The 25,644-nt window shown below is 34.1% G+C and overlaps 1 protein-coding gene across 12 annotated transcripts in view; it reads right to left on the bottom strand.

Moving 5' to 3' along the window:
- TNS3 (tensin 3) overlaps nt 1-25,644 on the bottom strand; it is a 481,975-nt gene that overhangs the window by 190,341 nt on the left and 265,990 nt on the right. For 9 of the 12 annotated variants that reach the window (XM_007500437.3, XM_056804865.1, XM_056804871.1 and 6 more), the window contains 2 exons: nt 18,376-18,414; nt 730-782 (listed from right to left, as the gene is read on the bottom strand). In XM_007500437.3, the coding sequence (XP_007500499.2) occupies nt 730-782; nt 18,376-18,414 (92 nt within the window). Of the gene's footprint in view, nt 1-729; nt 783-18,375; nt 18,415-20,400; nt 20,594-25,644 lie in introns of those variants that run through there. The other 3 variants (XM_056804867.1, XM_007500442.3, XM_001379850.5) reach the window with 2 other exon arrangements.

Below are 25,644 nucleotides of genomic sequence, written 5' to 3'. Positions count from 1 at the left end.
AGTGGCAAGCATGCCCAGAGAGCTCTTTTTGTGCAATCTTTGGCACCTGTACCATAGGTTTATGAACACTGCCCTATGCCAATCCACTACCCCAGAACCAATGGGAGGGAAAAAAAAGGAAAACAAAGCTCTGTAACATATGTATAGTTGATCAAAACAAATCTCTTCATTGGTTATGCCCCAAATATATCTTATTCGGAATCTTGAATCCGTTACCTCTTTCAGTGAGTAGGTATCATTTTGCATAATCAGTCAAAGCTAATAATTTGAAGGGGCATAGGGTCGGAATTTTAAAGGATCTTAGCATTTTTTGTCCTGTCCTCATAGGAGAGATGAAGAACCTGAGACCCAAAGATGCTAGGCAATGTGTTCAAGATAAAACCAACAAAAAAGAGCTAGAATTTTTACACCTTTTTTTCACACTCCCAGTCTTTTTTTTTTTCTCTTCACCATTTCAAACTGTCTCCAAAGACTTAATCTAGATAGATCAGTTCTGGTATTTTTTTTCCTTTCAAAATTATATTTTGTAGTTACAATGCAATCTATCACTATCTACATTACAAGATATTCTGGATTGTTGTGATTTGGATTTCAAAAAGGTAAGTAATCTGGACCTTGAAAAAATAAGCAAAATCATTTCATAACCTGAAAAATATAACGATTGGTTCCTAAAGATCTAAGGTTGACTACAAGCACAGATGCAAAATAACTGTTTGAAGGAACACTTACTGAGAAAATTTATCACAGCAGAATGAAGAACTTTTTGAAAAACTGTCGGATGCCTGAGAAGGAAAAAAGCAAATTATTATTATCTTAAAGTTTTTGGAGGGTAATAAAACCACATACATAAATACATATCACAGAAAAAATCCATGTTTGTAATATGTGCTGTGCTAAATATTCCAACCAATGTTTTTATTACTTTGAAAATACCTCTCTTTATGCTTGTGCTCCAAAAATGGATTACAAATTCTTTGGATATAGGGAACATAATAGATTTGTAACCATTCTAAGATGAGATTGTTAAACATGTGAGTGAAAAATTACTGATTATATTTAAGACGCCTCAGTTGTATCTAGTTATCCATCAGGATAAAAGATTCTATTCAAGTATGGGAACCTTGCCATTGACCCTATTGGTATTTCCTTCTTTCTTAATCCTTTCTTTTTGTCTTATTATCAATTCTAAGACAAAATAGTGGCAAAGGCTAGGTGACTGGGGTTAAGTAACTTGTCTAAGGTCATACAAATAGGAGATGTCTGAGGCCAAATTTGAACCAGATCCTCCCAACTCCAGGCCTGTCACACTCTATCCAGTGAGCTGCCTAGCTGCCCCTGTTCCCCTCCTTCTTGCCAAGAACTTCTATATTATTTCTTGCCAAGAATCTTCTACATCATCTCTTCTCCCACCCTATCTTTCCACATTCAAGTTTTCTTATTGCATGCCAAATCAAAGAAAAAACCAAAACATAGCTACTGCATTATAGCTACACACTCAATCTTTGTTTGGAAAGACAAATACATTGTTTTCCTTCCCAACATGTTACATGAAAATGTAAATTTCTTGATGTTGGAGACTGGCTTCTGCATTTGTGTTTCTAGCACAATTCCTGGCATATCTCAGGCACTTAACAAATGACTATTGACTGACAGTTTCCATTCTAACCACAAGTAGCTCTCCATGAGTAGGCTGGCCACTAAGTTATGAACATTTTAGCCAAGGACACCTTGAAAGGACTATTCTAGGGTTCTTTCAAATCTTTACGGCAAAATGTAGAACTTTGAGATCTCAAGTAATTACTTTACCAGGTATTATATGAATTTGTATTCTTAAGCCCTAAATATAAGCATGGAACATTGATGGCTGATAAGGATGACCACAACCATGTTGACAATGATAAGTTGAGTCATAAATACATGAGTAGCATTTAGGTATGTGACTGGTATGGCAAATGAAGTGTCTCTGTTAAATTTAAATTTCTAACATCTGGCCTTTAGTTATGTAAATTACCCATGCCATTTCTAAAATGAATCCCAAGACTAAGTCTTTAATATGGTTCCAATTTTTTTGAACTTGGATCAGCATTTTGAAAGGAGGGAAATAAATAATTTCCCTTTGTTACTTGAATTTATATTAGGTGTCTCCTGATTGTGTTATGTGTGATACAATAACCTGACACTGAACTATATAAACTGGTAGAGAACATATACCAGATATCTGTGTGTCTTGAATATACTTGAAAAGAAAATTAAGACTCCATATGCATCTCTTCCATCACCTTATTAAGAATGAACAATATCTTTTTTTTGTCATTGATAAACACATTCTGGATGAAAATAGAAAACAAAACTCCCTATACTGCCATGATGTCTATAAGGCTTAGGGAACACTTTTAAGAAATAAGCAATAGTCAGTTATTACAGAAAAGCTCCTATCTGACAAAGAAATCAGTAGAAAAGATGTTATTAAATACCAATTCCAATTATAAAGATCAAATTAAGAACAGAATTAGCACTTATGGTGGATAGTATAATAATACAAGGCAGAAAATAGAAGATATAATTACTCAGAACTTATTTTTCTGCTTTCTCTGCAAAGGAGAGTATTTTTTGGTCTAAAAGGACAGAAGAAAATAGGGCTACTAGAGAAGTGAAAGTGTGTGTGTGTGTGTGTGTGTGTGTGTGCATATAATAAAAAGCAACTAACTGTCCTTCGTGAATTCAAGTCATCAGGACCAAATGAGCAACATCTTTTTTGAACCATTGCCATTGGTCTTAAAAAGTCCAGAGTGTAGATATCTACAGATTCAAGAAGAGGTCAAATTCCAAAATCAAAATAAAGACTAATGTGTTATCTACTGACCAAGACTGACATAGTTCTTTATCTTCTGAGAAACTTTAACTCATAATTCTACAAAAAGAAATTGATATTAATTCCAGAATTCATCTTAAACTATCTTACATTCTTTCCTCATTCAAACTTCCAAATAGAGAATGATTTTATAAGCAAATACACAATACAAGGTCAATAAGAGATATGTGCATGTACATGCCCTGTTTAATAACTGGACACTGACTCCATCACTTAGTCTACATGTGGTAAAAGAAGCTCCAAGTATAATGGTTGCACAGCAACATCTGTACTTTATGTGCTTACATAGTATGGCTCTTTGAATAGAGCTTGTATCTTAAATCTTATGACAATTCCACTGAACTAGCTATAAAATCTGACATTTGATAAGATGAAACAGCCATTTTTCTTTTATTAAAATTAATTTATGAAACATTTTAAATATTAATACATTCAGTTAACCTTCCTTTCCTCCCTCCATTATATAAGACAATATTTGATTTATATATCTATATGTAAAACTATGTCTTAGTTATTTCTTTTTATCCAATAGAATATACAAATCATTTTTCAAATAATATTTTTGTAGTTGTATATGATATTCTTTCTCTGTTTGCCTGTGTTTGTTTCACTCTTCATAATTCCATATATTTACATGTCTTTTTCCTAAAATCAACCTGATCATCCTTTCTTACTTCTTCTGTTCCACTGATATACTTTTTTTATTTCTTAGCCAGTACCAGACAGTTTTGATAATCACTTCTTTATAATATAGCTCAAATTCTGGTATTGATAGATCTCCTTCATTAACTTTTTTTTCATATTTCCTTTGATATTCTTTTCTTTTCTTTTTTCCAAATGAGTTGTCCTTATTTTTTGTAGTTCAATAAAATAATTTTTCTAGTTCAATTGAATAATTTTTCGTAATTTAATGTGATGGCATTCAATAAGTATGTCAGTTAAGGTAGAATTGACATTTTAATTACATTGACTCTGCCCATCCATGAACAATTAATATTTCTCCAATTATTTTAATCTGACTTTATTTGAATAAAAAGTGTTTTGTAATGATGTTTATTTTTTTCTGGATTTGTTTTGGAAGACATATTCCTAGGTATTTTATTCTATCTTTCATTAACTTAAATGAGTTATCTTTTACTATCTTCTTAATTGATATTGTTATTGACATGTAGAAATACTGATGGTTTATGCAGGTTTATTTTATATCCTTCTTTAAATTATTAATAGTTTCAACTGACTTTTACTCGAATATCTAGGATTTTCTATATACACATCATTTGCAAAAGAGATAGTTTTATTATTTCTTTGCCCATTCTATTTATTTCAATTTTTTTTCTTCTCATTGATTATTGCTAGCATTTCTAGTACAATATTAAGTTAATATGGTGATAATCGGCATCCTTTTTTCATTCCTGATCTAATAAGGAAGACTTCTAATTTCTCCCCATTACAAATAATGTTTGTTGTGGTTTTAAGTATATACTTAATATTCTAATGAAAAATCCAATTATATTTATACTTTCCAAGTATTTTTAGCAGGAATAAGTTGCATTTTAAAAGCTTTTTCTGCATCTATATAATCATATGATTGTTGTTAATATTTTGTTGATGTAATCAATAATCTTAATCATTTTCCTTAGGCCATCCATGCATAGCTGGTAAAAATCCTGTTTGGTCATAATGTATAACTTTTGTGATATATTATTGTATCTCCTGTCTCCTGGCTAATATTTTATTTAGATTATTTGCATCTATATCCATTAATGAAATTAGCCTATAATTTTCTTTCTCTGTTTTTGCTTTTCCTGATTTAAGTGTCAGCACCATATTTGTTTCATGAAAGGAGTTTTCCAGTTCTCTTTCCTTACCAATTTTTCTAAATAATTAATTTAGTATTGGAATTAGAAAATCTTTAAATGTTTGATAAAATTTGCTTGTAAATTCATCTGCTCCAAATGCTTTTTTTTCCCCCTTAGGAAGTTCATTTATATCCTGCTCAATTTTTCTTCTAAAACAGATTTCTTTAAATATTCTCTTTCTTCCTCTGTTAGTTTAGACAATTTGTATTTTTATAAGTATTCATCCATTTTACTTAAATTATGAAATTTATTGGCATATAGCTGAGTAAAACAAAGCCATTCTAAAAACAACAATCTATAAAAATAGTACAATTAGTTGAACTTTGAACCAAATCCTATTAAACTCTTTTTAAGGCACACTAATTACCTAATGTTAGTAATCAAGTTTTAAGATTGTCCAATCACCATAGAATAATCAATTAAAAAGGGCACTATATTGAGAAAGACCCTTCATCCCCTTGACTTTAGGTTCCTAGATTTAAATACTTTAATAGAATCAAAAAGCCATTGTCTACAAGTCATAATTTCTTACAGAGGAATATGATTCTATATTTGTTTAGAAAAAAGATGAATGGAAAACTAGTCAATAAAGACATTATTATATTTGTGACAGATATTATACAATATGTTACAAAGGATGTGAATTGTTTTTTTAAATAAACATTTTTACTTATTTGAGATTTTTAAAAATCCAACACACCATTTTTTCCATGGTTTAGGAACTTATTTTTCCATTTAAAAAAATACTTGTTTTTACATTACCATGTATGACATTGTCTAGAATTCAAAAAAGGAAAAAGGAGACTGAAACTGAAAGGATGACAAGGTTTTGATAATACAATTTAGAATGAGAAGGATTTTAAAGATTATTTTAATTCATTTAAATTAAATGATGAAAGCACACAGTTCCAGAGAGGTTAGGTAACTTGTCCAAAGTTCTACAAGTAATGACTTGAAAAGCCCACATTCAAGTCTAACTCCTCTGGGGTAAAAGCAGCATTTATTGGAAAAAAGGTGTTGAGTTAATACTCAAGAGGACCAGGGTTTCAGTATGGTTTCTGTCAATCACTACTATTATGATCTGTGACTTGAGAAGTCCCTTGACCTATATGATCCTGTCTCCCTCATCTTTAAAACAGAGGTCATAATAAAAAAAGAATTCTAAGGTGTTTCTGATCCCAAATTGATGATCCCATAGATCTGGAGCTACCCTTTGTTTCTCTGATTTGCTAGCCTGAGAATCAGTTTAACTTAGAGGGAAAGCTAAAGTTGTCATTATTTTTTTTTAAAGTCTCTATTTTCTCAGAATAGTTCATTTTACCTCTACTTTGTTCTGTACTATTATTCTTCTCATTATCTCTTTCTCTGAAGGGATCATGCATAAAAAGGAGTGAGGGGGAGTAAGACAGACTCTCAGTTAATTCCCTTATTTATTCTCGTTACTATGAGTAACAGTTCCTTATTGCTGAGGCCCAGCCAGCTCTGTTAAGGTGAGAAGTCCCTTATCACCACACCCCTGGGCATAGAGAGAGTTTTCAATGGTTAAATATTGCAAACAGAGATAAGTAATATAACTAATTAGCTAGAAGTTGCATGCTTCCCCTGAAATTGACCTCAAGGACAGACACCTTTAGGAGGAACTGAACCTGGACAAGTACCAAGTGGAATAAAAGAGAAACGATGAAGAAAGGAAGATCCAATGTACAAGTGCAGTAAATGGTGGTAGAAACTGAAGAACCTTCCAAAATAAAAGATTTCTATTCTCAAAGACATTATGATATTCTTAGAAGAAAAGACAGGAAGAAAAAAAAAGGAGTGCTTGTGAGTAGGTAAAAATAAACAAATAAAAGAATGCATATGCCAGATCCTGATATAATAATGCATTCAAATTATCCCATGTCTTTGAGGAGGAGTCCTGGTTGGGGAAGAAGAGGGGTTGGGAGGATAGGCCAGAGCTATAGAGACCAAGCAAAGACATTTGAATTTATTGGCATATAAGAAGCATGTCCTTCTACAGTGCCCATAATTGATGCTTAATAAAAGTTTGTTGAAATATTTCTAATTCTTATTGACTTAAAGGGATACGTGGGAGAGGTAATCTTTCTTCAATGAGATCTTGCTTGTCTCTGAGAACCAAGAATGGAATTGTTCTACTCTAGCCTGGTGGCAGCTGATTTGTGCAGTGGATGGATTTTTGGGTCTGAAGTAAAAAAATCCAGAATTCAAATCTTGTCTCAGGCACTTATTAGCTATGTGATCCTGGAAGAATCACCTAACCATATTTGCCTCTGTTTCTTCATTTGTAAAATGGGCTGGAAATGGCTAATCACTCTAATATCTTTGCCAAGGAAATCCCAAATGGAATCACAAAAAAGTCAGACATGACTAAAACAACTCAATAAACTAGAGCCGAAGAGAAAATAAAATATTATCAAAGTGCTACCCTGTACTGTAAATGTTTGTTGGTAGGGAAAACTCCTCCACAGGAAGTGAGAGAAGACATTCTACATTTTCCTGTTTCTCCCTCAATAATAGACATCCTTAAGTTTCTTCAGATTTTCAGATTTCTTGGGTAAAATGTCAGTTTTTATTTGTGAAGATCTGTTGTTTTAATTTCTCCTTTCTCCTCATCTTAATTCTTCTTTGAGTACAATAAATTTTTCCTGAATTCAGTCAGTGATGCTTGCAAGGCACATAATTCTCCAGATTTCTCTAAGCAAGAGTAACACTAAGAACTCCAGCAGCAGAGGGCAGCAGTTGCCTTAGATACAGCTACAGCAGAAGCTGTATCCTCCATAGACCAAGTTTAGCAAAGAGTTTTCACTTCATCTCTTCTTGGCCTGAGTGAAAGCTAGTACTTGGAGTTATCTAAATTCTGTCGATTAAAATCTGGGTGACAATGCCACTTTGCTTCCCATCTTTCATCTTATCTTGCTACTTTCAGCTTATTTAACTCTTGTCCAATTTACACTTTAATCTCATTTCAGCCCATCAACTGGATTCATTCATTATTCCTTGCTTTCACCGGCTCCAGTCTATCTTTATTATCCTTTCTGGAGTAAACTATTGCTCTCTTTCTTTCTATTTATGTTTCTCTTCTCTTTTTTCTTTTTTGGTAGAAGAAGGTATCCTCTTTTCCTTTATCTACTCTCTCCCATTCTCTATACAGTTTCTCTCTGACTCATTTTGTTTCTTTCCATCCTACAAAGAACTTATCCATTTGTCTTATATCAGAAAGTTTCATTTTCATTCTTTTCCTTTGTGCATTTAATCTCTCCCTCTTGATTTCTCCCTTTAATCTCTCACTTCTTATATGAATTGTGCATGATTCAAAGTAAAGTCAGAGTAAGGTGCTGAGAATGAAAAAAAGGATGTGCCATGCTTATTTGAGGAGTTAGACAAGAAAGATGTCAAAGTTTCTTCCTAATTTTAGCCATCTTTGAATTTATCAGTCCTTCTGCTGTCTGTGTATCCATCTCTCTCTCTCTCTCTCTCTCTCTCTGTGTGTGTGTGTGTGTGTGTGTGTGTGTGTATGTGTGTGTGTGTCTGTCTCCTCCCCACTAGATATTGCAAAAAGTGTTTCAGTATCATGAAATAATGTAATCAGATAATCAACATACTTCCTGATTGTAAGATACTGTACCAGGTGCTATGGAAATTATGACATTGGTATTTGTACAGGGTTCCCCATTTCTATCAATAATTACCACTATGCTCTTAATCATTTAACTGGAATCATCTTTCTCAAAAGGCACCACTTTATGCAAAATCACAAAATGAAAACTACCATACAAATGGCAGAAAGGAACTTAGAGGAATAATGCTCAAAACTTTGACACTTTTTAAAATAGGAAGATAATAAGACTGGTAGCAATTCTTATACCAGTTAAATGGTTAAGAATGACATAAATATTGCAATAAGTAGGGGCTGAGCCCATGGCCTCTAGCTATCTGAAATGCTGCTATTAAGCCTATATCCTATCACCTGAGATGGTTAAGTCTTAAGCAAGTTAGTTTAGGTGAGCATGGTGCTCTAGCCCTAGGGTAGAGAGGTTACAGGGGGTAGTTGACTTTGTGGGAACAGACTAGCCCTCCTCTTCCCACAGCTTCTACTGTACCCAAAACCCCACAATAAATATGATATTTAAGATTGACAAAGACATGAAGTTTGCTTGTTGAAGGGAGGGGTGGGAGATTAGCATTTATATCATACCTACTATGTGCTAGGAAGTGTGCAAATATTATCTCATTTGATCTTCATGGCAATCCTGCAATATGGGTGCTAGTATTAACCCCACTTGGCAAAAGTGAAGCAAATGGATGTTAAATGACATGCTCAGGGTCACACTGCTATTAAAAGGCTTTGAACTGAATTCTGATCTTCCTGACTCCAGCACTGTATTCATTTTGTTATCAACTGGTTATGAGTTATTGTGGTTTTCTGTATTCTTAATGTTTATCTCCCATGAAATCATGGATAAGCTAATTAAAAATGTATACTATGCTAAAATATTCCTTAATATGTTGGTCGTGTTGGAACAAATTCTCATTTTCAAACCAGTGATATATAGAACTGATTAGACTTGAAATCTCTTAATTAATCTCATTGGTTACTGCAGACCTTGCCTGATTACTACCCTATATAGTGTGCATATCACTACCATAGAAATCCTAAATTGATACTTTCCTTATATCACTGCCTATTTGGGGACCTAGAACTCCCTAGTATTTGTATCCATTTAATTTCTTTCTTTCTTTTTTAAAAAACCTTTATCTTCTAAATTATAATTAATACTAAATATCAGTTCCAAGGCAGAAGGTAAGGGCTAGGCAACCAAAGTTAAGTGACTTGCCCAGGGTGACACAGCTAAGAAGTAAGTGTCTAAGGCCATATCTGAACCTAGGACCTCCCATATCCAAGCCTGGCTCTCTCTACACTGTGCCACCTAGCTGTCCCTTATCCAATCAATTTCAAACAATTTGGTAAGGAATTCAATCATTTGATGAATTGGTCCCATTTCACCTATCCAAATTATTGCCTCTAATCACTACTATTCAAGTCGATTGAGCTTTCTTCTAAATACCTGTACTCTTTTCCATATTGTCATATTGTTCTCCATGGAGTGTGACATCTTTATTCTTTTCTATCTAAAATTTACAATTCAAAATTCAGCTTAAAACCCAGTTCCTCCTACACTACTCTGACTTGTAATCATTTCTCCCTTTTCTGTCCTTCTGTAGTTCTTATGGTCCATATTACATATTCTGGATCTTAGTGACAGTTCTATTTCATGTGTATTTATCATGTGCCTCCAGTTACCTTGCAAATTGCCTGAGGATGAGGACAGTTATATTGCATTTTTATTCTTACTTTGTGCCAGGTAGATGACCATTTATTCATTGAACAAACATTTACTATAATCACTGTGTGCATTTAGTAGTAGTATGCACTAAGGGAAAATGCTTAGAAAAGCTAGACTCTCTGCCTTCATCAAACTTACATCAAGCATTAATACATAAGTACAACAGCATTAGAAAAGGAAAGTGTTTGGTGAGGTGTAGAGGAGATCATTTTATTGAAGTGGAAGGAGAATGGGGACAGAAGAACTTCACAGAGGAAGACATATCTGAAGTGGGCTTTAAAAGATGTAACAGTTCAGAAGGATATTTGTTAAACTGAATTAAATTATATTGATGAATTACTGAGTTGAGAAAACAGAAAATTAGCAAACTCTACCTGAAGAATTTTAAGTTTTAAAAATTAAAACTCCAACCTTGGATTAGTATGCTGTATAGGAAGTACCTGACCAGTCTATGATTAACCTAAATAAAGCCTGCCCATTCTTATCTCTCCTCTAGTTGTTTTTTTTTTTAATTTTAAATATAAGTTCGATTTAAAACTTAAGCCTAGAAAATATTTTTTAAAAGAAACAAGGTAACAATTAAAATTCAAGCATGAATAGTTTGCCTAAAGGAACCACAGTTTTTACATCATCAACTAACTAGCTTTTCTCATATGTGTGGCTGGGCATTGCATCTATTGCAATTCAATCAAGGAACTAATTGTATGACTAGTTGTCAGTCTCTGGATCAAATAACTAAAAAGAGGAGTTTGTCAAGAAAAAACTATTTGAGTAAAAAATATTAACCTCAGGGGCCAACCATAAAGATGTTACTCTGAATTATTTCATGGTATTTAACACCAATTAAATATTAGGGAGAAGGCAAACTGCAAATATGTCTCATATAGTAGGAAAAGATAAAGAATGTAGATGTAATTGTCTCAAGGAGTCATAGTAAATCTCAGATGTGATAATATATGTAAAAACAATTTACAAACTTTAAAATGAATTATAATATCAGTATTATTATTATTATATTAGGAGGAAAGAAAAAATCATCATTATACTCTGTAGTACAGTGGAAAGAAAGTCTTTGGATTCAAGGAGCTGAGTTCAAATGTAGGTTCTACTAATGCTGCTTGTGCAACTGAGAAAGTCACTTTGCCTCTGCATCTCAGTTTCATCATCTTTAAAATAAAAATTGTATTAGTTGATAGTTAAGGTCCTTTCTAACTAAAGGCCTATAATACTATCAGTTGGATTTATATAGTGGCTCAATGATTTATAAAGAGAGAGAGAGAGAGGGAGAGAGAGAAAGAGAGAGAGAGAGAGAGAGAGAGAAGAGAGAGAGAGAGAGAGAGAGAGAGAGAGAGAGAGAGAGAGAGAGAGAGAGAGAGAGAGAAAGAGAGAGAGAGAACACCAGAACATAAAGAGAATGAATCTCATTTGAACCTTAAGCCAAGGTTCTGAGCATAATATCCTACACATCGCAGGATTTCTTGATCCATTTCTTAATTGAATGAATGAATATCAACTGAATTCTAGGTTGTATTTAAATGTCTCTGTGAATTACATCTCTCAGTGAGTATTCTAGAATCATAGATTTATTATTGTATATTATAATGCTCTCTTACAAAATTTTGATAGGAAGAAGAAAAAGCACATGCATAAAATTTACTTCCAGTCCTAATAGTATTCCTTTAAATAGTAGTCAAGAAAATCACAAAATTCAAATAAAAGGGGGGTGAAGGTACTTAAGAGATGAGCCAAAGAAAAGATGAAAGTTTACTTTCCTCACTATTAAATCATTATCCTTGACCTAGGAGGAAGAAGAATATGGTGATCAAATATAAAACATTATATTACTAGAAAATGTCATTAAATTAGAGCCAGTGTCCATATTTCATTTTCCATTTTCTAAATTTGTTTGTTTATTCATTTCTAAAAATCACTCTGAATAAAAATAAAATCCTAAGACAGAAAAGTTAATTTTTCAGGGGTACCTTTTTATGTCTATAACTTGGCTTTAAAAAACATTATGTCAATAAGTAAAAATATTTTGTCAATTAGAGCAAATTCTGTCACAACACAACCCTCTGCTCAATAAATTAAGTCCAGTTTCTAAACAAAGACCTACTGAATTCAAACAGTATATATTACTTTCCAAATCTTTGCCCTCTATTCCAAAAGAAAAAAAATTCTGCAATACTTGGGCAGTCCCTTGAATTTGACCTAAAGTAGCACTGAACAGATCTTACAAAAATGTGATGTTGTAATCAAATGAATATATTACTGATCCCATAATTCATACTAGCACAACAAATCTGACACAGGATCAAAATATTTTGCAATGCAATTTTGCAATAAATTCCTCCCCTCTTCTTCACCCTCACTTCAGCACTTTAAAATCCATAATAAATAGCAGGATGTATTATTAATTTTGGCCAGGGTGATTTTTAAAAGGAGTGTTAAAATTAAACATTAACAAATAAAGTACATTAAATAGTGATTCAATTATAATTTCTATAATATCAAGTGTTTATAGTGAGAAGATTAACTATTGTATTCAAAACATGAATAATGCCTCTACTTAGATTAGACAAACTTAGTAGAGCCATGTATCTACATGTATGCTTGCCTACTCAGCTTAGGAAGATCTGTCTCCTTATAGTAACCTTGGGCATGTCACTTAACCTCTTTGAGGCGGAATGTCTTCATAAGTAAAATAAAGGAGATTGAATTGACTATGTCTGAGTGCTGCCCACACCTCTAAAATGTAACTGTTCTTTTTAATTCATTTTAACAAGTATTAATTAATTGCTTACCATCATTCAGATACTATGCTAAATGTTAAGGACTATTAGGACAAAACTAAAATATTTCCAGTTTATTATTACTCAGCTTATTACTCATAAAGTAGTCCCAAATTTTTCTTTGGATTTCTTCAAAGCATCAGTGGGAAGGATATTGATTGTATGGAGAGGAATGGTGAGGATGTTGGATACAAAAAAATTAAGATGTCAACAAAAGGGGATAGGGATAGTGAAACTGATAACAGCCTTTTTAAAAGGTTAGGGGGAAATAAATATAAGGGAGAGGAGAAGAATCTCAGTTAAAATTCTCCACTTGACCAACAAGATATATACTATGCCAGGTGCTAGAAACACAAAGATAAAAATGGAACTCAAACTACCTCTGTCCTCAAGCTGAGTTTCAAAGTGAACTCTTAAATGGCTATTCAACACACAAGATTCAAATTACATTATTAAATGTTAGGAATATACTACATTAGGAAGACTTTTAAATTGACTGCATTTTACTCATCTTTGTATTTGACACAATGCAGTTTACAGAGTAGATGATGAATAAACTTCCAGTGAATGAAGTATATCAATGAATATATAACCTGCAAATAACATATTATGCATAGTTTAGAAGAGATGTGCAGTAACTACAGAAATTGGTCACGGAATGCTACAGGTAGGGAAGTTAAAAAGAATAAAAGCTTTAGTTTACTATTTGTTTACAGAATCCAATAGCAACCAGAGATAATCAATAGCTTAGTAATAAAAATGATTCAATACAGGATAAGATTTATTACTTTTCAGTTACTTATATTAAAACTAGATCTTAGGGAGATAATATATACACACACATATACACACAAATATAAAAAGCTTATAAAAGCCTACAGACAATACCTCTAAAACCAAGAAATTCCCTAAATATTACTTAATGTACATTTTTACACTAATGTTTCAGGGGGAAAACAGATCTGATAATAGAATAGGAAGAATCAATGTCCACATTTTTTTAAAAAGAGGCTAGCCACCAGAAATGTATTTTGTCAAAAGTTTATGCATGTGAATATACTCTTCTATGCAATATAATAATTTTTGTTTAAGAATTCTAGCGGCAGTCCAATTCCAATTGCCTAGCCCTTACCATGCTTCTGATATGGAACAGATACTTCATATTGATTCTAAGACAAAAGATAAAGCTTTAGGGGGAAAAAAAGACTCTAATTAAAATTTAAAAAAGTAAAAAATGTGTAAACAAATGTATGTAATATATAATATACTTATATATTCAATAATATATAATACATATATAATGCATGAGTATACATTTGTAATGTTTGAATGCAAAACACCAATTACCTTCCTAGCAGTATTCCTTTATTGTAATATGCTGTGATGTGGTCTCTGAGGTCTCTAAGAGGTTCACCATTACTGATCTAGATCAAGGATCTTAATCTGCAATATGAATCTTTTAGAGACCTTCGAGACTGAGTGCCCAAACTACAACCCTCAGGCCACATGTGAGGCCCCAGCCTTATCCCATGCAGGGGAGGAAGGAAGCACTCCCAATGCACTGTTGGGAAGCAGGGTGGATCATGTAAGAAATGTCCTCAGGTGGGTGTGGAGAAGGGAAAGGGAGCATCCCTCTCCAGCTCACTGGCATGAGGGCCAAAGGTTTGCCAACAAGGATCTAGATGATGATGAGAATTCTGTTTGTTTGTTTTCTCCTTAGGGAAATTGGCCTCTAACAACTAACTTCTTGTGGGTGATTCTTAGAAATTCCTTGAAGTGAAGAAAATGGAATAAAAAAAATAAGAGAGACAGAGCAGGATTCTAGCCAAAACTTTCTTATTATGTAATATGTACTGGAAACCTGAAAATGAGGGCTAATTCAAGAGTTCTTTCTTTTCCATGGACCTGTAATGTAAAATCCAGATAGGGATTTTGTCTTTTGTGCCTAAAGTTGTAAAAAAAGAAAAGTTCAAAGATGGAGTGTTTTTAACAATTGATGGCAAAAATATGCTAAATGTCCACAAGATGGTGATGTTACTTCATGGAATCCTAAGGTGGTATTTATTTAGGTAGTCCAGAATTTATTCTTTTCTACCCAAATACCGATTTCGTGTCCCCAACCAAATTGTACTCTATGCTTCATTGTTACATAGAAATGAGGCATGAGCACATTAATGGGAACATTGAAAAGAAGTATGTTGTAGTGGACAGATCTTTAATGTGAATTGGGGGGTGGGGGGGGGGCTAGTCATTTGACTTCTGGGATCACAGTTTCCTCATGTGAAAAATGAAGGAGTTGTTAAGAGCTGATATCTGAGATCTCTTCCATTTTAATATGCCATCTAATGACTAATCATGCCAGTCAAACAAATGAAGGATTGACCAAGCCATGAAGATAATCACATGATTCACTTGAAAATCCCAAAATCTCAGAGATGAAAATGACCTTGATTTGTTTCTAAACCCAATCCCTCATTCTATGGATGAGGAACTAGCCCATAGAAATTAGGAACTAGAAAACCACTATACTTATCTTCTTATCTATTATATAAAGAGTGAAAATACCTTTACCCAAGGCCAGGAATACTCCTAGAAGTTTTCATTTTCATTTTTGCTCATTCAGTACTATGTATTTCCATCTTTACCCTGCATATCTCTCTCATGAGTAGACAATGCAACACTATGTTAAGGTAAAGGTTTTACAGAGAGGTGACACTCTGCCAAGTCAGGAAGCTTGTGGCTTCCTGTAAATACAACAGCTGCTCTCCATCCAATTCCCAGAAAGGCATGAGGCTGCACCAAAAACAGCCCAGATGGGAATCTCTAGAACTAACCATATGTTAATCAAACTGAGGTGCCTATATTTGCAAAGAAATTAGTCTTTGTTGAGACATTTATTAAATTTAAATAAAAATGAGAAAGGAAAGAACAAATATAAAAAGAACAAGTTAATTTCCATTTCAGGCTTAAACTCTGACAGTAATCATTATATAAATAACTGAGCAACAGAGGGGCTATTGGCACTTCTATATCATTCATTCATAAAGCACTTATTGCCTGGCCTTTTCCATTACTTCCAACTTCTCATGACTTCTCACTGAGATTACCTTACAACATATGACAAATATCATAGTTGTCTACATTTTCTCTCCCATTAAAATATGAGCTCATAGAGGGCAAGAAATATGTCTTTGATGTTTTCTGTATTGCCAGCTCTTTATAAAGGGCTGAACATATATCAATACTTAATAAATGGTTACTCACTTGACATACAAGCTGTGTGTTTAATTTTAACATTTCAGGTAAACTAGAGTCATGAAAGAGATTTCTGAGAACCCAAAGACTACAACTAATTAAAAGAAGCAGCATTTAAATAGCTGGGCCTGAAATTCTGCTTAGCATCCAGTCCCTGGCTTATAGGAATGAAGAATTCTCATTGGAAACCCACTTCTGCAGGAACTTCCTAATTTCTGGTGCTCTTCAGAATCTTCTGGTATACTTAAGATAGTGCCATGGATTTGTGTGTGTTTTAATCAAATTTCATTTAATCAAAGGAGACACTAATAAAGTAGCATTGACAAAAGGAGATATCTACAAAGACTTCAGGACCTAGGGAAACATCAGTGTTCACTAATAGGTTGGAAAGGTATCCAGTGTATGTTAACACAAACAAATTCTACCATTTTTTTCCTTTCAAAGGTATCCAGTTTTCATGGTAGCTAGGTGGCACAGTGGGTAAGAGTCCAGGATTTAGAATAAGGAAAATATGAGTTAAAAACCCACTGAAGATATTTACTAGCTGCATGGCTTTAGACAAGTTACTTAACCTCTCTCAACCTCAGTTTTCTCATCTCTAAAATCAGGATAGTAGCAGCACTTACTGTTCAGAGCTGTAGTGAGGATAAAATGAGACAATTTTTGGAAATCATTTTGAAAACTTTGCAAAACTATATAAATGCTTGCTAGGAGAAGGAGTATATCATTTAAGCAAGAAGAAAATAATAAAGAGACAATTATTATCTAATATTTCCTAAAATAAGTAACAATACAAATATGTCATTCCTAAAGTTGATCTAGGTAGATTATCAGTAAATTATAATAAGGCATTCCATGTTATATCCACTACAAGTTATGTGTCCTTCATGAAATGGCTTCCAAACTGGCATGACAAAGTTACACATTAAAAAACATAATTGTTTTCCCAAAACATCTGCTTTGTTGTAACAACAGCCATAACAACTTACAGTTATATAGAGCTTTATGGTTGACAAAGTGCCTTCTCTGATTAAAAATGTAATGAAGCATAAAAACCCTCCAAAACTATGAGGTAATTTCTTTGGACATGGCCAATGAGAGAATGTATTTTGATTGACTATTCATGTTTCTAATGATGGGTTTGTTCTTTCTTGTTTTCTACATGGGATGAGAAGGGAGGGAGGAGAAAGGGAGAGAATATTGATCTTTATGAAATAAAAATTATTTTTAAAAGCTAATAGATAAAATAAAATTAAATAAAAATTTAATAATGATATAGTCAAATAAAATATAAATAACTCAAGCTATGAGATAAGTAATAAAAGAAGTATAACTGCAGTTTTGTGGTTGAAAAAGTTAGCATGAAGAAAAGGGAAATTATTTTTGCCTTTGTTCAAAGATCTAATGAGAGATAGAGTCAGGACTTAAGGTTGACTGCAGATTCCTCCACTACGATGCTCCATAGTACTTCATGATAACAATAATGTCAACTTCCCCATTTAACCAAGAAATAAAATGAATTAAACAGTTTTTGGCCAAATGTCCTTTCTTATTCTTTGGAGCATTATTATTGAGTATCTAAATATATTAATGATAACAGGAAAATCAAAGTATGCTAACATGGTAGTCCCTGAAAACTCAAATGTTGAAGTCATAAAATAGAATTAGTTTAGCACCTAAATGTTTTCAAAACACTTTACAAATAGAGGATCATTTTATCCTCACAACATTCCTGGGAAATGAGTACTAAAATATGCCCACTTCACAAAGGAGGAAACTGAGGTCAGGCAGAGCTTAAGTAACTTGCCCGTGGTCACACAAAAATAAAATTCAAAATACCTAAAATCAGGCTGGATCAGACTTTGACTAAACCAATTATTTCAAAAGAATTATTCAATGTAACAAAGTATGAGATAACACTCTTTTTAAAGAAAAAATTGCCAATTCCAATTATTCAATTGAATATCTGAACTTACAGTTACAGAAATTCACTAAACATCATTTCTTCTATGGAAAAAACAAATTTCAAGAAAGTATCTGAACTGATACTGAAGACCCTAGCATCATCTGAAAATGTTGAGTGTTTCTCTCCTCTTCTCTAAGTACTGGGCCTACTAGTGCTGAAATAACGAAAACTATCAGAAAAAAAAGAAAAAAAAAACAATCCACTAAAACACTAGCCCAACACACAATGCAATCAAAGCCACATTAATCAAAGAAGAAAGACTACTTACTGCTCTGGTTACGTGGCCAGATACATCAGCGTTGTTAGGCTGTGAAATGAAAAGGAAAAAAGATACAATCAACCCAAGTGCATTGTGATACTTATTCTTCAAGAGTTACAGTAACTCCCCACACACACACACTAAAACAAACAAAATGAGATATCAGCTTGGTCAGGGGTAAAAACTATATGAACCTGTACTACTCTCTTGGATCTCAGTTATTGCCACTCTAAGACAAAGGATCTGGATTAGAAGGTCTGAAAGATTCCTGCTAGACATAAAGTTCTATGAAGAAGCAGTCATGCATTTGACAAACTTGATAGATCTGTTTTAATAGTGAACTTAGGGCTGTAGCTTTACCAAACTGGAAAACCAAATAAGTCATTCAGGATGCTTCACTTTGGAGAACAACTGGTCTATAGGCAAGGTGCTGGATTTAGGGTCAGGAAGATCTAAGCTCAAATGCTGTCTAGACATTTCCTACTGTAGTCCTGGATAGGGCATCTTGACGTTTTCCAGCCTCTGTTACTTTATCTGTAAAATGGAAATAATAACTGCTTCTAATTCATGAAATTGCATATGTAAAACCTTTTACCAACCTTAAAGCAGTAAGTAAATGCAAGCTAGTATTATTTGTATAATCAATATTTTAATTTTTTAATTAAACAAGCAGGATTTAGGTGTGAAAAGCCATGAAATAGGCTTGTTTTGTATATTCCATTAAGATGGAATAATTCTTATGTCATTTGCTTTAGACCTCATTTTTTTTCAGTCTGTTCTGCCTTTGGATTAGAATGCTTCCAGTCACCCAATCTCTATCCCTCATTAGTCATTGATTCTAGTCTATCCTGGATCCTAAATGGCTCTCCAATCCAACCCTTCCTTTTACTTCCATTCCCCACATCACCATACTACCTCAGGTCCTTTTTGTTCCACCTGCACTATCAAAACAGACACCTATCTGGTTCCTGCCTCCATTCTCACCCTCCTCTAAATTGGTCCTGCACATCCACTTTAGTAGTAGCCATTCTAAAGTATAACTCAAATCACATTATACCCTCCCTCAACATACTTTATTAGTTCCCTATTTCCCACTGAAGGGGGCAAAAAAATAGTCCAAACGCCTAAGCCTGCCATTCAAGGGTTTTAACGAAAGAGTTTAACCCACTTTTCTGTGTCTCTGCCTGCTTATGTCCTATTAGCCCTTTTCAAACATATATAGTCTAGGTTAGTCAACATTACTAGAACATGGCTATACTGGCCTATCCCTATGCCTTTGTTTATATTGATCCCTCAGTTTGGTCCAGACATGTGCCCTTATCTTCCTGTCAAAACCCTACCCATATTCTAAAAGTGTACAGCTCCCCTACAAACCAATACCTCCAAATCAGAGCAATTTTCTCCTACTCTATAACCTAACAACACTTTGCTTGTCTTCTTACTATGTCTCATTTTGTTTACATACTATCGTTTCATGTGCATATATTACCTTCCTTACCATTCTGTAAGTTCATCAAAGAATGAATCAATCTCTATTTTATCTTATTTCCCAAAGGGCTCAGCTCTGTGACTTGCAACATTAATTGCTCAATTAATGTAACATAATAATAATATTCAAAAAATCACACAAAAACATTAGGAGTTATGTTGGCTTGAGCCCTGGTGCCATATGGTATCAGGAACTCAAAACTCCTAGTTTACCTACCCTCTCCCCACCCCCAGAAAAAGGAAATATTATCAGAGTGAGGGTAAACTTACACGTTAACTGAAGCTAATATTTTAAGTGCCCCACCATACTTAAAAGGTAAGCCTCTTTTGATAAGCCAGAAGCCATTCTGGGAACAGAGAGGAAACTGACTCCTGAGAAGTGAAGACCAATGCAGTGCCTAATGCTGTGTTCAAGTCAGTTAAAAGAGCTTTTCCTGCTTCAAGTTGTCATAGGACATAGAACAGATGAGGAATTAGTCAAACAGAGGAACAGAGAAGCAAGTAGGATCCAGACACAGATCAAATATACAAAGAATAAAGTCATACCCGATAAATCCACAGCTTCTGTCAGGAGACCTCAGAGCACCAAATCAAATATTGAGAAACTAAGCTAACTGTCGGAGAGTTTCTCAGGAAGGGTTAGCACCCTTTCAGAAGGAGGTCTTCACCAATGTCTATTTCTCTCTTCTGGACTTAGCAAACACATGCTTCATTTTAGAAAGAAAGCTCAGCTCTGCATGTGTAATTGTGGAAGCCTTCCCAGGCGACCGTGGCCAGTTTTAAGTGCAACATGAAGGGTTGGAACAAGTTCGAAGCTTGATAAAGGTTAACACTCAAGTCTTTGCACAAAATACAATGTTTGCCCAAGGCTAGGAGTACCAGCCTCTGCCAAGACTCTGGATTATAGAGATTAGGACTCTTCTGACAGACTGACATGACCAGGAACTACACCACCACAATGTTCATGAGGATCTGAACAGAGACTGCACATTTGAATACAAGGATAAAAAAAAAAAGGACTTAAAGAACACACATATGACAAACAATTTCATAAAGTTGAATTTCATGATGGCTAGGGTAGTGGCACACCTCACTGCCAAAGCTTTTTGTTCTAACATCAGAAAAGTTCCTTCCAGTAAAAAAAAATGGTAAAATGTACATGTGATATGCTCATTGTTTATTTGATCAAGTAAAAAATACAGACTTGCTTGGTGACTTTCAGAATGGTCACATGTTTTGTATCCACATTGCCAAGTCAGATAGCACCCCTGGGATACTAGCTTCTTCCCCCACTCCACCCAAGTGGCTTTTCCTAATCTACCAAAACACTAAACGTTATTTGGACATAAATTGGGACCTAAAAACTTTAGAGCACTTCTAAACATGGCAGACAAGTAAAGGAGACTAATTTACACATGGAATTATATCTGGAATAAAAATGTTCTGCCCTCTCCTCCCTTGTAAATCTACCTCGAGCATCATTTTACATATTAAAATTATTGTTTAGTCACTTTCAGTTGTGTCCAAATATTTGTGACCCCTTTTGGGGTTTTCTTAGAAAGGTACTAGGGTGGTTTACCATTTTCTCATCGAATTCATTTTATAGATGAGGAAACTACAAACAAGGTTAAGTGACTTCTGTAGGGTAGTATAGCTACTAAGTATATGAGGTTACATTTGAACTCATATCTGCCTGACTCCAGACTTGATACTCTATCCACTGTACCACTAGCTGTCTCTTAACAGATTAGAATACCTATAAAAATAAAATATCCAAGCACATCATCTGATTACAATAAGCGACCTTGGCAAACAATCAGAAAAGCCAGAAATATTCTGATGCCAAACAGGGTTCTAGGCTACGTATATAGGGTCGAATAGGACTGAACAGAGTAGGACTTTGACTTTTAGAAACATACCTGAGGGCAAAAGCAGTCTTAAAAGGAACTTTACAAGCTAATAGGTGCCAGTCAGGATGAAGATGAGGGTCCATAAGTGTTAAGTCCATGCAGAGGAGATGGAAGCACCAAATCAGTGGGCCAGTTGAAAATTATAGGCAAGACATAAGTTAAAAATTCTAGCTAGACAGACAGATAGAATGACAGAGTACTGACAGATTAAACACTCATTATTGCCATGAACAAAAATGTCAAGTCCCAGAGTTGGATGTGACCACAGAGGGAGCCTACCTTACCCAACACACTGATATCTGAATAATATACCCTTTGTAATATCTCTGATAAGTGAACCCAATTTCTAGGACAACATGTTACACAGTAACAACAATAATGTATGATTGTCTATAAATGACATAAGCATTATCAACAAGGACAAGGATGCAGGCAACTGCAAGGGACACATGAGGGAAAAGGCTATCCACCAACATAGACGGAGCAAACTGAGCCTGAATGAAGATTGAAGCATACCATTCTTCACTTTATTTTCTCCATGATTTTTTCTCTAGTGTAAGCTATATGTTATTTTATATGATAATATATGTGCCGCCTATATCATATTACCTGACTTCTTGGGGAGGGAGGATGGCCAGGAAGGCAGGAGAGAATATAGATTGCATAATGTCAGAAAACAAATATTAAAATTATATCAATGTGTAATATGGAAAAAAAATTAATGGTTTAGTGGAAAGAATACTTACATTGGGGTCAGTAGTCATGAATTCAGTTTTTATCTTTCTGAGTTTAAGTAATTTACTCATCTAGCTGGGCCTCAGTGTCTCAATTTTGAAAGGAAAGTATTAGACTATATGAACTTTGAGGTCCCTCAACTCTAGGTCTATAACTCCATTATTATGTTATGAAAGGTCCTTGAGGATTGAAGAACGGAGAAAGGTCCTCACTGGTGCAGGCCCTCATCATATCACATCTGGACTATTACAACAGCCTAAGGGTGTGTCTTCTTGCCCCAAGTCTCTCTCCACCATATTCTACTCTCCAGTCAGGCACTAAATTGATATCCCTAAAGTGCAGGCTCAATTGCATCACTTTTCTATTCCATAAACTCAAGTGGTTTCCTATTGCTTCTAGTTGTTGTTCAGTCCTTCAGTTGCATCTGTCTCCTGGTGACACCAAGACCATAACACACCAGGCCCTTCCACCTCCACTCTCTCCCAAGGGCTGTCCAAGCTCATGTTCCTTGCTATCCTAAGGGGCAGCTTTTTTCTTCCTGGCCACAAAATGCAAGACAATGGAAATTTTAAAAAGTTCAAAGATTTTCATTAATTCAAGGAATACTTCCTATCAATTTGAGCTTTCCATCAAGTGGTTTGGGTCCTGGTTATTAGGGAGAAAGCTCCCCCCTATTTGTAGGTCTTCAAACAGAGCTTGGACCATCACTGGGATGATTTGGAGGGGATTCCAGTATAGGAATAGACTGAACTAGATTATTTCTAAGATGTCTTTCAATCATAATATTATCTTCATCTATAGAATGAAGTATTTGATTCTAACACGGATCATCTCAAAGACATGGTCTGTTTGTCAAGTGGAATTTAGCATGTGTACCTGGATCAGAAAAAAATCCATATTGAGTTAGATAAAAACAAGTGAAAAATAGGACTGTTGGTAGATATGTAAAGAATATTAAGCATAATTTTATAATTTCTACTATACATTATTAGAATTCCTGCTGCTACCACCACCACGACCATCACTATTGGCTACAAGGTTCAGTACAGATACTATTATACAAGAAGGTCAAGAGACTTGGTTTTGACTGTAGGCTACAATATTTACTATAGCAATATGACTGCCTATGGGCAAATCCCTAAATGTTTCTGTGCTATAGTGTTAAACAGAGATGATACATATTTAACAGGCATATTCCCATACTTAAATACGGAATTACTTATATTTATTAAAAGAATAAAAATGATGACTATAAACTCTATCTTTTCAGCTTTTTGAAACTTCATTAGGTACTTAGCAGATTTACACTAATTATATAAATTTACACTAAATATATAAATTGAATCTAATTAATAAATTGGGCACTGTAGACCAGATAAGCTGCTCTAGCAGAGAAATGAAGAAATTTCTAAAATAAAGTTTATTTGCTTTTCAGAAATCCAATGCTTAGTCAAGCACTTAAAATAAGATAACTTCATGTTTCCTTGACAAAAATATAATAACACTTGAAGACCAAAAGAAATAACTCCTATTACTCAGATTGTGAGGAACAAATGGTTGTAGTTTAGCTTGATGAAAGAAAAAGATTTGAAATTCCCAAATGTAGTTTCCTGAGTGCTAGAAGAAGAAATAGAACTAAGAGTTAGCAAATGTCCACAGAGAATTAAGGAAAATATATTATTTCATTTACTAGAAAAATATTTTTCACTGTCTACTATGTGGGAAGTTAATGTTAGAAGTGTAAGAATGATTAATAAAGTTGAAAAGAAGAAAAAAAAGAAACTAACATAAGAATTCATACTACCAACGAGGATGTACTCATGTTTATAAAAGAAATGTGAGTAAAATACTATGCTAAGACTTCATGAAAATAGTATATGAGCTGGATCTTAAAGGGATTTTTTTCAGGCATAGAAAGACAGCATTTTAGGAAGGGGAAATAGTCATAAGAAAAGGCAAAGAGACAGACAGATGGAGACAAAGAAGGGGGGTAGTACCTTATTTATCAAGTAGCACAGGATAAATAGAGGGAAGGAACTGAAATTAAGTCTGGAAAGAAAACTTGAAATCATGGATGGCCTTAAGTGATCATCTAAGAAGTACCACTTTGAAGTCTTACACAGTGCACAGTCATTGTAAGCAGAAAAATGCCATGATAAAAACTGCATCTGATGAAGATTGATAAGGAAGAAGTATAGAGAATAGAATAAGCAGGGAAGAAGATCAAATAGGGGAAATAACTTAAGAAGCTATTGCTGTAATCTAGGAAGAATGGAGGAAGTAAAAAGGATAAGCAATTTAGACAATAAAATTCATTATATTAACGGAATGAGCAGTGGGCATGTGGGAGTGAGAAAGAAAGAAAAGTCAAAGATGATGAGGGAAACAAAAGGCATCAATAAACCTAAAAATATAACAAATAAACCTACCCCCAAACTACCAGCCAAAAATTGTATGGAATCTTAACAGGCCGATAATAATCAATGGAAAGGATAGAAAAATAAGGATGAGACAGAAAAATTATTCTCAAAATTTTTCATACTATAATCTTCCTTTTCTTCCCAACCAACTCATAACACAGTGCCTTAACTTTCATATCAATAATAGATATATCTACCTTTAATACATGAGAAATAAAACCTAGACATCAAGTCAGCACCATTATTTCAAGATGCATTTTCCTCCCTTCCCATAAGGAAAAAAAACCACTTTTAAATATGCCAATAAAGATAGAGAAAACAGTGGGGGGGGGGGAAAGGAGATACAAAGATATGCCATCCACTAATGGCAAAGACAATTATTAAAATATCCCAAACAGATATTCCATAAGCTCTCTCAGTAACCCAGTCCAATACTTTGTATACCTTTCAGTCACAACACTCTTTTTTTATAACTGAATTTCTCCTGTAATCACACTGATGGATATCTTTTCCCCAGTCTAAAGTATAAATGGCAAACATCTATTCCCCATCTCCAATTAATAATCCTTCTATATACCTCAAAAATCCTTAGTTCAATTCAACATGTATTACCCATCCATCTGGTCAACTATGGGGTAATAACAACTCCTTCAACTTTTCCTACATAAATCACCTTTTCCAACTTTTAAATAATTACTTCTGTTCTTATTTGTATCCTCTCCAAA

Source organism: Monodelphis domestica, chromosome 7 (genome assembly GCF_027887165.1).
Source record: "Monodelphis domestica isolate mMonDom1 chromosome 7, mMonDom1.pri, whole genome shotgun sequence".
NCBI classification, from domain to species: Eukaryota; Metazoa; Chordata; class Mammalia; order Didelphimorphia; family Didelphidae; genus Monodelphis; species Monodelphis domestica.
This window is presented reverse-complemented; position numbering and strand designations above follow the sequence as displayed.